The sequence below is a fragment of the Mus musculus genome, chromosome 1, assembly GCF_000001635.26.
Source record: "Mus musculus strain C57BL/6J chromosome 1, GRCm38.p6 C57BL/6J".
NCBI classification, from domain to species: domain Eukaryota; kingdom Metazoa; phylum Chordata; class Mammalia; order Rodentia; family Muridae; genus Mus; species Mus musculus.
This window is the reverse complement of record NC_000067.6, coordinates 59,304,043-59,318,142: the sequence shown is the minus strand read 5'-3', so window position 1 is coordinate 59,318,142 and position 14,100 is coordinate 59,304,043. Positions and strand designations below refer to the sequence as shown.

Genomic DNA, 14,100 nt, shown 5'->3' with positions numbered 1-14,100 from the left:
TTCTTCAACACCCGTCGTGGTAGCTATACCATGGTGGGTCACTGAGCAGCTGGCCTCGAACACTGTGGCAACAAGAATGGAAGCATAGCTTTGGTGGGGCTTTTCTGAGAAGCTAGGCTCTGTGGCAGATACAGTTCAATGATAATTTTTCAGTACTGTGCTGTAAAAAGATTCAGGGAAACAATATGATAAAGAGAAATAGAGCAAAGCTGGATACTGACTCCCGTCCTTTTCAGTCAGGAAACGTCTCTCTGTGAGCCTGGGAAAGCATGTCCTCACCTGTCCTCCAACACTGACCCAGGCAAGTAGCAGTAGAGATTAGCAATTATGTGCAATAAATATTATATATAATATGTAGTATACTGTATATATGTATCATTACATATTGTGCATATACTTATGTATACTTCCTGGTACACAGGGAATATGTTTTAAATGATAGGCTAGCTCCCATTTTATGGCTCAGAGAACTGAAAGTAAAAAACTCCCTCAAGTTCTCCCAGACAATAAATGGAGGAACTTGGACTTTCCACTCAGAAGGTAGCTCCCTCCCTCTGAGTTCAGCCCAGGAAATCTCTCTCTCTCAGCAAGTTACTCATGGCTGCAGCTGACACCAGAGCAGAGGCAGTGTTAGCCTGGATTCTGCGATTTGCTCAGAGTTCTCTGAACCAACACATTAATGGTTTTTTATCCCTTTTGGGGAGAGGATGATTTTCAGTCCAGTATTTGTCTCCTGCATGACTCCCACAGCTCTTACACTGTTATATATATATGTATACATATATATATATACACATACATACATATATATATATATACATACATACATATATATGCCATATATATGCCATATATATGCCATATATATACATACATATCTATATCTATACCATATATATGAAATGATAATTACATAATTCCCCTCCTCCCTTTCCTCCTTCCAACTTTGTACATGTATCTCCCCATGCCTCCCTCTCCCTCTCCTTCTCCTTCTTCCTCTCTTTCTCCCTCTCCCTCTCTCAAATTCAAGATCTATCCCTAAATACATAAATACAACATGCTTAGTCCATTTAATGTTACCTGTATGTACAATCAGCCCTGAGATCATATACATGCAGGGAACATCTTAAAGTGGTTTTACAGTCAGAAGGAGAATTCAGGAGTGAAGCTCCACCATCTGACTAGATTGCTGCTGTCCTTCCCAGTTATTTCTTGCTTCCACCTAGTGGTTAAAAGTTGCAAAAGCAAGCATACCAAAAAAAAAAAATCAAAAAAACAAAACACAACAGGGTGTGGGCAAGGGCACAGATGGATTCCGGTGCCTGTGCCTCTGGGCTTTTTCTGCGTGCAGCTTTTTTTTTTTTTTTTTTTTTTTTTGCCTTTTTGACTTCCACTAAGTTCCCCCAGTGAAAAAACTCCCCAGATGAGGTGCTCTTTCCTGGAACTGAAAACCAGCCTAATCCCGGATGCTTCCCTGTGGCTGAGCTCATGAGGAAATCAGGCGTGCTTTTCAGCAGATATTTCTTTAAAAGTCCTAACAGCCTCAGTGGATGCTGCTCCCTTCTCTATGGGAACAGGCATCAAAGAGACAGGAGTAAAGTGCTTTGCACGCACATCAGGAACTAATTGCCAATTTGGCAAATGCATTGACTAATGTCACGCACTGTTATTTCTAAATCCTCTCCTGTCCTTGACCCCCAGTATCTAGATGTAAACTTGGAACCATTAGTGAAGAAGGATAAAGTCTTCTGGTGCCTCAAATGGAATTGAGAGGGATTTAAACTCAGCGCTTTTGAGCGTGGTGAAATGAACTCAGCAGTACCTTAATGCTAGGATTTGAGCTCACCCAGCGTGAGAGCTTTCAAAAACTGTGTTTAAGGAAGCAAACAGAGCCCGGCAGACCCTTTCAGGGGAGCAAACAGGGCTGGACCGAACAGTCAGTGACACATTAAAAACCACAACTGCGCTGTGATCATGTGGGCAGAAGAAAAAGTTCCTCTTTATCACAAGATCTTTGCATCTAATGAGACGGTGCCTGGACTGCCTCCAGAGAAGCAGGCCTCCGTATATGTTAACAGAGACACGTCTAAATATTTAGCTGATTCCCTGAAAAGCCCTATGTGATTTTGAAGCAAACAGGTCTCCAAGGTAAGACCTTGTCGTCTGTTGCCATTGAAAATCTAGACAAAAAGGGGACTTGGAAAAGAAAAATTAAATATATATATATATATATATATATATATATATATATATATATATATATATATATATATATATATATATATATATATCGTGATCAAAAGCATGAATGCTACCATTTCATTTTCTCTCAGAATGAACTATATTTTAATGCCCTTCAAGGGCTTAGGACAAACACCACAGCAGTTGTTACATTGTCTCAACTGAGTCTGTTTCTCTTCTCTGGTAGGCTTTCTGTCTGGATAGGGAAACCCGCACTGTGTGGGTGGGCATAGCCTCTGTTTAGTTGGCCTCAGAATGCCTGAGGTTCCAATGACTCTGAGTGCATTTTCTTGTGAATGGAGGGAGGAGGTACCAAGGCTGGGGGAACTTTGTAAAAACATCTAAAGGCTTCTGTTGCTCAAATTCACACTACTGTCTCTCGGTTAATAGACCTTAGCCAAGATGAACATCTGGTTTGTTCTAAGCCTCTGGGTTCTCCAGTGCCACAAACCCAGCCCAGATAGCCTTGTCAGTTGGGGCTTTAACCTCTTCAGACATTGGGGTAGAAGAATTCCCTTTAGGACTCTATCTTTGCTTGGGGCTGCTTAGGGAGAGTCACTAAAATCTCCCCCTCCCCCATGCAGGCCAGCAGCCTCAGTGCCGTCAGCTTGATTAATGTGTCTTGGCTAATTGTGTGAAAGATAGCAGCCCTTTAATGAGTGTGACCAGTGTATTGTTCAGCCAATCATAGACACCTCCGTTAGCATGTGAAAGGGGGGTGCCTTGCAGGAGGAGGCTAGGGAGTGCTGGAGGCTGAGTCAAAGGATGAGAGTTTGGGGTGGGGTGGGGGTGAAGAGCAACACCCACTCCTTTGAGGGGAAGTTACCGTGCTCTGCTAACCCTGCAAACCTCCTAGTCAAAGAGCTTTTTCTCCTCCCTCTTTTTTCAAGATCTGTTTTTTTCCCCCATGGCACAAGCAGGCAAGGCCCCGGCTACTCTGCAGATGGAGTTCACGTCGCAGGGTTTTTAATATTTCACTTTTATATTTCTGTTAGAGGATGATCCTGCTGAGAGTCTGGGAATCCAGGCTCGTCAGAACCCCCCCGCACTGACACTTGGATATACCGCTCTGAAAGCCATCCCAGGAGGAAAGATTAAACAACAACAAAAAAAGAGTCTATTTTTCAAAGCCTACTTCTCAATCTGCCCACATCAAAATAAGACAACTGGCCCTTTGAAGTGGAGGACAGACAGTTCTCAGCCAGCTTGCTTAAAGTGAGGAGTGGGGAAGGAGGAAGGAAGGAAAGAGGGAAGGAAGGGGAAAAGGGGCAGTCTTGTTCAAGATACATCCCTCTCTCCTTCCAGACTCACTCAGGTACAAGCAGCTACAATCAGCCACAGCCTAAAGCCCTGCTCACTAGAACTGGGAGAAAGCTAGTTCTTACTGGGGTCAGCACTGGGAGATTTTTAATGTCTCTACCAGAATCAGTATGGTTCCTTACCCAGGCAAGACTTACCCAGGCAAGGCCTAGCAATATCGGCCAATGGATGGAGGCTGTGCTGTTCACCCAAGTGCACAGCAGCCAAACATCTTTGATTGTGCTGGGTAGAGAGTGTAGCAGGACTTTAGCTCAGTAGTACACAGCACATGGATTTCTAAATGGCCAAATGACTGGAATGAATATTTCTTAAAAACAAAACAAAACAAAACAAAACAAAGTGACTGGCCAAGGAACACACACACACACACACACACAGAGTCACCAATAATCCTCAGAGAAATGAGCATCAGGACCAAGAGGCTAAGTCAAATGGCAGTTAGAGTAGACTCTGTCCACAAGACAAAAAGTAAGCTGGGTGTGGTGGGATATGCCACGTGGGAGGCTGAGGTAGAAGGGTCACTGTAATGTATGAGGCCAGCATGGGCTACAGAGTGAATTCCAGGCCAGCCTGAGCTATATAACAAGATTCTGTTATGTACCCCCAGATACAAATGATGGTGGTGGTGATGATGATGGTGGTGGTGGTGATGATGATGGTAAATGCCAGTAAGGATATGGAAAAAGTGGGGCTCTCACTATTCTCACTATTGCTAGGAATGTACGTGAGCACAGTTGCTATGGAAAGATTTATTAAATAAATCTTTATTTTAAAGAAAACCAGGAACAAACCCCCTAGGATCCTGTAGTCTCACTGCTGGGCAAATATCCAAGGGAGCTGAAGCCAGTGTGTTTCGTACACAGCTCTACTTGATGTCCACTGCAGCACTGCTTACACTAGCCAAAGCCTAATGGACTATGGTAGGCATCACTTGAAATAAAAATGGAAACCATGAATTGCTGTATACTCGTAACAGAATACTACATATTCATAAAAAGTAATGGGATTCTGTCATTTCTAGTAACATGGAGGAAACTGTTAACCGAACTAAGTTGAGCACAGGAAGACAAATCTCACATGCCCTCACTTCTCTGCAGAAGGTAAATGTTGACTTCAACGGAAGAAGAGATTAAGGCAGCCTTTAACCAGAGCCTGGGAATAGTGTGGGGGAGGGGAGGATGGAGAAGGGGCTGCTGATGGGAATAGGGGTAACTCATAATGTTCTAACGCTCCCTTCCTCTTCAGTGTCTCTTAAATCACTTCAGTTCAAGTCTGTGGAAAGTGTAAGCTGTAGTTCAGGAATGGGAGCAGATGGACATGCCCCAAGAGAGACCTGCTTACTCATAAGACTTGCTCTGGGACAGGAACCTTGATGATCCTTTAAAATATGGTCCTTTAGATCGAGTTATTAATATGGTACCAACCTCGAGCCCAAGATATGCCACAGTCTTAAGATTTAACAAAAGTGGGGTTAGAAACCCTGGCTGTGATTAAGGTTCCAAGTCTCTTCTCATGCTTAGCCTGACCCACAACCATAGGCTTCCCAAAGCCACAGAAACAGCCCTCACTAAGGAATACTGCAGTCACAGTGAGAATCGGGGAATGAATCCAAACCCATGCTCTGTGGACTCACGAACACAGCTCATCCATCCAGGGCCTGCACCAGTCTGCAGATAGAAAGTACTCAGAAACAGTCTCGCTTCTCTTCTTCTTAAACAGAAGGGAGCAACAGTGCAAAAGTATAAGCCCCGCTGATACTGGGACTGGAGAATTTTCTTTGTGAATAAAAAATTGCTCATTACTTTGACATGACAGCAAAATGAACAACATGGCATATTTCTCTGTTTCCACAGAGCCCAGTTACCTTCTTAGCATGGAATCTGGCAGGGAAATGTTTGGCAATGTTCCTAGCTTTGATGACCATCTGTCATGGGGATATCTCACTATTGCCTGGACCAACCTGCAACTCAAGTATTCGATATTTGGGGTAGCTGCCTATGTTTACCACAGCAAATTTGTATTCATATGCACCTAACTGGGTTTTGAGTCTACATTTCTGCTTGTAGCTATGTTAGGGAGTGGAGGAAGGTAAGTGGGCCCATTTTCAACCGGCAAAGAAGAGTGGATGGGAGGGATTACAGAATAGATGGGAAATGATGAGAACGGGATTCTCCTGGAAACCATGGCAACTAGAGCCAGGAGCTGCTGCAGGCTGGACAATGATCTCCATAAACAGCGTTTCTTTCTTATCTCCATCTTATACCAAAGGGAGAGACATTACTCTACACCTCAAGCATGTTAAACGCCTGGGGAAAAACAGCTAGAAACAGTAAGGCAGTTCTAAATGACCCTAAGGCAATTTAGCAAGGAATATGATCATTCTCGAAGAAGTTGAAAGGACTTTACAGTTAGTCTTTAGCTTTCCATAGAGCATAGCTCTTTCAGCAAATGGAACAGATGCAGGATACAGCCTCTCATCTCTCTCTCTCTCTCTCTCTCTCTCTCTCTCTCTCTCTCTCTCTCTCTCTCTCTCTCTCTCTCTTGGTCTTTTAGACCCAAGTCCTCATGCTTTAGCCTCTCAAGTGCTGTGATTACGGGTGGATATCACCACACCCAGATTTCTTGTTTTCCTCCTTAATCACTTTTGAAGTCTCCCTGCAATTTCTTGCTCTCATGAAACTCTTCAAAGAAAACCTCGTACCAAAATCTGAAATGACAATTGGGGATATCTGGGGATTTAGTAATGGGGTAATGAGGAAAGAGACTATATAGTCTAGCTCAGACCACTTTCCTCCACTCTGGGAGATCTCCATCCTGCCAGGGAAAGGTTATATCAGCAGGGCCTTTGCTCGCTTCACTGGTTCCCAGGGCTTCTGAGATGGCCTATCTTCATTCTCTGGCTCACTGGAAATCTCACTTCTGTCTCAATGCCTTGAAGTGACTTCTTGGTTTTCTGACCATCAGCCATGGCTTGGGGAACACTTTTCAAAGATTTCCCTGTGGACAATACTATTGTTTCATATCTATCTGTCCCCAGCAGCTACTCGTGGGGGGCAATATGTGACAGAAATGACCAGTTGTCAGGCAGAGAGACAATTCTCTAGTTGCATCTTTCCTGGCTTAGCCTAGGTCTGGTGTGCCTCTAGCTCCCTCTGTTGCTTTAGCTTTCCTTTTAGACAAGGCTCAAACATGTAGGAAATAAAGTCAGTGACCGGCATGGGCTCAAAAGTGAGAACAATTCCTTGCTCATGGGATTCAAGGCATGCTGTTCCTTTAAGCCGTGGGGTACTTGGAAATAGACGTAGGCTCCATGGTAACAGTCCTTTTTAATTATTTTCACCTTGTTACCTGGGTTTTATGGCATTGGAGAACTGATTTAACCTTAATTGTTATTTCAATTTCTTTTTAATAAAAGGATTAAGCTGGGCATGGTGGTACAAGCCTGAAATCCCAGCATTTGGGAAAGAGGTGGGTAGTTCTCTGTGAGTTCAAGGAAAGCTTGGGCTACAGAGCAAGTTCTAAGCTAGCTTAGTGAGACTTTGTTCTAAGTAAATGAAACAAAGAAACAAATTAATAAATAGAGAAAACAAAACAATAAAAACAGTCATTGGAAAATATAAAAATCTGGTAGTCTATCTTTGCTGGGTCTAATAACGGATGAACACTCTGTGTGGCCAACACTTTCCTGGCATTGCCAGCTCCTGGGATATGTAGAACTGTACCTGGATTGTAGTTAGGCAGTTTGGAGACTCCAGGCCAGGTATCCTCTGTAGGGACTCCCAGAACCTACACAGAGCCAGAGAAAGAGAAAGGTAAGAAGAAGCCAGCTGGATGGAGCAGGCACAGAGACACAGAATCCAGAGTAGGAAGGAATAAAGAATTTACTGATGCCACAGGGATCCAGCTGACATACAGGAGACATTTTTTTTTTTTTTTAGTACTAACATTTTTTCAGTTTATTGTGCAAAGCATTATATCCCCACAGTCCCGAGCCTGTGCTTCTACCAACTCAATCTGCACGACTGCCAAGTGATTAGGGTATGAAGCATGAGGAGCGACTGGTTGCTGTCTCTTGTTCCAGTCCTAGAAGCTTATGGGCAGGAAATGCCGCTGGTCTGAGTTATGGCTCAGCCCGGGCATCCAGCCGTTCCTGGATGTGCTCAAAGATAAAAGGATACAGATTACTGACTTTTAGGCAGCAGAACACTGGCTGAACATGATCCCGCTTCCATCTCTGCTTTTTCTGCTAAATTCATCTCATTTTCTTATTTTCTCCATATCCAGCAGCTTAGACTATAATTTGGTTTCCCACTGGCAGATTGTAATGGCAACATCATGTGAAATAGAACTGGTTTATGCTTTTATAGAACTGTGTGTACATGTGTATGTCACGACACTTGTATGGAAGGCAAAGGGCAATTCTGTGGAGTTGGCTTTCTCCTTTCATTTTTACGTGGCTTCCAGGGATCGAACTCAGGTCTCCAGGCCTGTGCAGCAAGCCTTTTCTCACCAAGGCATCTTGCTGGACCTGACCTATGCTTCAGATGTCCCAACTTAAGTTCTCGTTTTTAATGAAGATGTACTAGGAAAATAAAAGTTCCTCTGGAGTGTGAAGCTAAATGGAGTTTGGATGGAAGTATTACCGTGGTGCTCTGCAGACACCATCTTCCCACTCTTTGAGGGTGAGTGGGTGAGTACAAATCCCAGTTATTGGGGGGTGGGATGAGTAGCATGGCTTTTGTGACACGTCCTTGTAGTTTGTTTTTACATCACTACAGTGTAGCTCTTCTCTGGATATTATTTTTCTGTAAAACACTGAATAGAGACACTGGTTGAGCTTTTATAGCAGGAAGCTAATTGTCTGGCTGAGTATAACTAATTTAACTAATTAAACCCACTGGTGTGGTGACTAGGTCCCTGGTGGAGAGGTGTGCTTGTGGGGTCTATTGCGCTTGCCTTTGCACAATAGACACTGAAGCACTATTTTCCCTCCCATAATATGTTTTGAAATGTCATGCCAGGAAGTAAATGCTCTGAGCTTTGATCCATTCTCTAAACAAACTGAAAGAGTGAGTGAGAGGGCTCTGAGCTGTTCCTGTGAACCATCCCAAGCCTGAGGGGACACTGAGAACCTGGATTCCAGTTTGAAGGACCAACTAGCCTAATTCTTCTGTGGGGGAAGCCCAGAGGAGGCGAAGCTGATTCTTTCTCAGCCGGGCATCCGCTGCTTTTGTCCAGATGCCGTGTAAACAAGTGGGCGTAACTCATGGGTACCCATTCATCTTCTGTTGGTTGGCAAAGTTCAGCGGAAAGAAGGCAAAGCCGGGGAGGAGGAACCAACACAGGACTGAATGACAAACACATCCATAGTTTCTTGAAGGTGAAAGTTCCCAGACTTCTTGGTTACTTTGTACTATGCTTAACTGAGGCCGGATGGATACCAAGTTTTCTGGAAAAATTTTATTCTAAAAAGCTTATTAAATTGAGATGTTAGAAGTTTAAACTAAGAATTTCAATTATTCATTTGGCAGAAACTCATTTAGTAAGATACAACTTCAGAAACTTTATAATCTGCTTCTTTTTTTTTAAACTTATTTCACAGGCAAGGAAAGCAAAATTAGATGAGTAGGACCACAGAGAACCAAAGGCACCTAGAAAAAGAAATAATGGGATGGAGAAACAATCTGTGAATGATAGAAAATGCTATATATCTGATTGGGATTGATATCTAACATGCACAAGGAACTCAGAGAACTCAGTACCAAGTGAACGAACGAATCTACTAATTTAAAAAACGGATAAAGAACTCCAGTAGGCATTTCCCAAAGGAAGAATACAAATGGCCAAAGGTGTGAAAAAATGTTCAACATCACTAATTACCAGAGAAATGCCAGTTGGGACAATAACTGTAGTTAGGACCATGGGAATATTACTGTGTGACTGTTGGACCGAGGATGTGACTCAGCTAATGGAGTAGTAGAGTCCTTGCCTAGAGTACATGAGAGACCCAGGGTTCAATCTCCAACAAATGCGTAAACCAGGTATGGTGGCACACACCTGTAGTCCGGCATTTGGGAGGATCAGGAGTCCAAGGCTGGGCTATATGATATCTACTGCAACACCCTGCCTCCCCTCCCCCACAGGACAAAAGAATGGTGTTGGTTAAGATGTGGTGGAATTTGGTGAGGATTTGAATTAGCCCAACCATGATGAAAAGTGGCAGACTTCTCAAAAAAGCTGCTCTCTGATCTGCCCTGTAGCATATGTATTGGGGGGAAATAAATTAGCATGTCAGAGAGATGGCTCCTGTTTATTGCAGCAGGAGTGTAGCACATACGCACCATGGGATACCTCAAAAGTATCTCTGAGAAAAAAAAAAGATACATGTGTTAAAGTGATGCATATGCTAATTGGCATGGTTTAGCCATTCTATAATAAATACATATTATGAACCATCACAGTGGGGCTAAGGAGTGGGTGGCATGGTGGTAGAGAGTTTGCCTAGCGTTCGGGGAGCCCTGAGGATCTGATGGTCTGGGTTCAATCCCTGGGACCAACACTGAGGAAGCCAAGAATTGATTCCTGCAAGTTTTCCTCTGATGTCAGCATGCAGGCTGTGCCACCTCTGATGTCCACTGATGTCTGCATGAATGCACATGTACACATACACACACATGTACACATACACACATGTGCACATATACACACATGCGCACATACACACAGCACATGCACGCACATGCACACACAGCAAATAAATAAATCTAATAATTTAAAAAATAAAACACTTGAATTCAAAATTCTATAGTCCTCTCACATCCATTCTGTCCTCATATACCCTCCAAAGACTTCTTTCCTGCCCCAATACATAGCAATTACAACCATGTTTTGCACAAGGAAACCAAACTGAAATACAACTATTGATGTTGTTTAGCATTTACCATTGGTTACAGACTGCTCTAAGGAAAAACAAAACAAACAAACGAACAACAAAATACACCGTCCAAACCTCAAGTGTTTGAGATGTGTTGTTATAAAGCAACAAAATCTGGGCACGGAGATGGCTCAGCAGGTAAAGCAGCTTGTCGCCAGACTGGATGCCTGGGAACCAGCATGGTAGGAGGAGAAAACGGACTACCTCAAGCTACCTTGTAATCTTCATGGTAGGGCTCCCTCCCCTACCCCAAAATACATGGGGGGAAAAAAAAAACAACAAAGTCATCTAATCTGATCATTTTGTCCACTTTCCCTCAGAATACAGAACTAGAGATGCAACTGGAGTTCTGCCTGAGTAAAATGAATCTGGCCATAATACATAGCTAAACACTAGAGAGCTATCTTCCTGGGACAGGGGGAAGTCCACGGTGAGCCGTGCAGCTATTCAGACTCCAGAAATAACTAACTAAAAGGGAAAAGCCGATGAATAGAGGAGAATATTATGATTTAAAAGTACAGGAACACTGGGCAGTGGTGGTGTACACCTTTAATCCCAACACTTGGGAGGCAGAGGCAGGTGGATTTCTGAGTTCAAGGCCAGCCTGGTCTACAGAGTGAGTTCCAGGACAGCCAGGGCTACACAGAGAAACCCTGTCCCAAAAAACCAAAAATCAAACCAAACCGAAGCAAAAAAAAAAAACCAACCAAACAACCAAATAAGCAAGAAAAAAACTACAGGAACTGGGGCTAGGGCTGGGGCGATGGCTCAGTGGTTAAAAAGTACTTTCTGCTCTTCCAGAGGACCTGGGTTCAGCTCTCGAAACTAACATCAGGAAGCTCACTACATCTAACTGTATCTTTGGAACATCTGGCGCACTCTTCTGGCTTCCATGGCATGAACATGCACACGTACACACACACACACACACACACACACACACACACACACACACACATCACAGACATTAGACAAATCTTTTTTAAAATGATAGGAGCTACAGTATTCTCTTTGCATGTTGTTTGTAGAAGCCAGGGAATAAAGCACACCTTAAGACAGCGAGACTCACAGAGTTTGGGTATAGTCATGTTCTTTGTTATACCCGAAGTTAGAGCTGTGTTCGGAATGCATGAGTTCTGACTCCAGGCCAGTATTATTTCTCAGATGCCTACTTGATTTAAATTTGAAATAACTTGCCATAAATGTCAAAATAAACTCCCTGGTTTACTTTAGCGTGCTGAAGATAAAGACAGGCATGAAGATGGCTTTCTGGGCAGGACCCGTGGGGGAACTCGTTAGACACACTCGCTTTTGCACAGCACTCATTTTCTGGTGTTTTATCTCCAGACTCCAGCGCAGACTCCTGCATGCACTGGGCTACACAAATATTCGTCACGTGGCAGTGTCACTCACCAAGGACCAACAGCTAGAGAGCCAGGGGAACATCTAAGCCACTCTTCCTGATTTCTGAGCACAAAGAACTGCAAAGTGGTTGTTTTTGAAGTGCGTGGTTATTTAAATTTTACAAAATTTTTATTTTACTTATTTATTTATTCGAGACAGGGTTTCTCTGTAGCCCTGGCTGTCCTGGAACTCACTCTGTAGACCAGGCTGGCCTCAAACTCAGAAACCCACCTGCTTCTGCCTCCCAAGTGCTGGGATTAAAGGCGTGCACCACCACACCCGGCTCCAAATGTTTTTTAAAAACTTGGTTTATATACAGTTCTCCAAACACTAATGGAAGCCATCCAGAGCTATACAGAGAAACCCTGTCTCGAAAAACTAAAACCAACCAACAAACAAAAAAAGTTAATGGAACCTGTAAATATACTTACATTCTTTTCAAATATGATATTTTACAAACATTCTAACAGCACGTGTCACTTCAGCATAGCGTGCATTAGCTATGTTCATGTGTTTCCTTTTACAGTATGCTCAGTTCACATCTGCTCACATAGGTTTCACTGGGATGTCAGTCATCATGCTACTCTGATTGAAAAACATGTGTCTCAGAGTCCCTTTTTCTCTGTTACTTTTTGCTTCTCATAATCTCCAGAGAATACCTATATATGGTTAATGTTCATATATAATAAATAACTAGGTAGAAAAGAAATCTTCAAGTGTGTGAAGGGCCATCGCAGGGTGGAGAGTAGCCATCCCACTTGTCCTCGCTTGGTGACGAGCAGAGCAAGAGCAGCTACATTATTGAAGCATCTTTATAACGGTGTATGAAAGAAGACAGCAAGTGTATAGTCACGTCTACACTGTGTGTATGTATGTGTGTGTGTGTGTGTGTGTGTGTATGTGTGAGTGTGTGTGTATGTGTGAGTGTGTGTGTGTGTGAGTGTGTGTGTGTGTATGTGTGAGTGTGTGTGTGTATGTGTGAGTGTGTGTGTGTGTGAGTGTGTGTGTGTGTATGTGTGAGTGTGTGTGTGTATGTGTGAGTGTGTGTGTATGTGTGAGTGTGTGTGTGTGTGTATGTGTGAGTGTGTGTGTGTATGTGTGAGTGTGTGTGTGTGTATGTGTGAGTGTGTGTGTGTGTATGTGTGAGTGTGTGTGTGTGTATGTGTGAGTGTGTGTGTGTATGTGTGTGGGTGTGTGTGTATGTGTGTGTGGGTGTGTGTATGTGTGAGTGTGTGTGTGTATGTATGTGTGGGTGTGTGTATGTGTGAGTGTGTGTGTGTGTGTATGTGTGAGTGTGTGTGAGTGTGTATGTGTGTGAGTATGAAAGTGTGAGTGTGTGTGTATGTGTGTGTGGGGTGTATGTAAGTGTGTGTGTGTGTGTGTGTGTGTGTGTGTAAGAGAGAGAGAGAGAGAGAGGAGAGAAGAGAGAGGAGAGAGGAGGAGAGAGAAGGAGAGAGGAGAGTGTGGAGTGTGTATACTTTTTTTTTGAGACATGGTCTTGCTAAGTAGTCCTGGATAGACTGATACTTGCTACACAGTCCAGATTAACCTCAATTCATGGAAATCCTTCTGCCTCAGCCTTCCACCTCCTGGGATTATAGGAAAACTCAAGAAAGAAAACTTTCAATTTCTTTCCCAATTCTGTGTGTGAGTGTTTGAACATGTGTTGTATATGTGTATGTGTGCACATGCGCACAACCCATAGGAGTCATTCTCTGCCTCGACCTTGTGGTCGGTCCCAGGGATTGACCTCAGGCTGTCAAGCTTGGCAAGCAGGAACCTTTAACCTCTGAGCCATTGCTCCCGCCCTACAAATATTTAGCGAACACTTACAGGCTTTGCCATATATTTCAGAATCCCCATAACAAGGTCACAAAATCATACAATCACTGTCATTTTGTAGATGAAAAAACTAAAGCTCAAGAGATGCTGTGTGAACGTTGTCTATTTTCATAACTACTAAGTGGCGAGAAAAGCTGCTGCATCAGCCACCCCCAGCTCAGATGACACTTCAGATGCAAGAAGACGATCCAAAGTGGCCCTTATAGCTCTTTCTAAGAATATGTTCTTTGGCTAGGGGGCAAAAAAAAAAAAACAAAAAAAACCCAAAAACCTGTTTGTTTGTTTGTGAGTGCTTCCTATTTTGTCCCACGTTTCCCATAATTTCCTCCAGGTGGCCAAAAGATAATTTAATGTTAGTG

General features: G+C 43.3%; 1 protein-coding gene across 6 annotated transcripts in view; it reads right to left on the bottom strand.

The window, feature by feature from the left end:
* Cdk15 (cyclin-dependent kinase 15) overlaps window positions 1-14,100 on the bottom strand; it is a 95,637-nt gene that overhangs the window by 34,355 nt on the left and 47,182 nt on the right. For all 6 annotated transcript variants that reach the window (XR_373255.4, XM_006496049.4, XM_006496048.4 and 3 more), the window contains one exon: window positions 7,284-7,347. Coding sequence is in view for 5 of the 6 variants with exons in the window: in XM_006496049.4 (XP_006496112.1) it covers window positions 7,284-7,347 (64 nt within the window). In the remaining variant the exon portion in view is untranslated. The remainder of the gene's footprint in view (window positions 1-7,283; window positions 7,348-14,100) is intronic.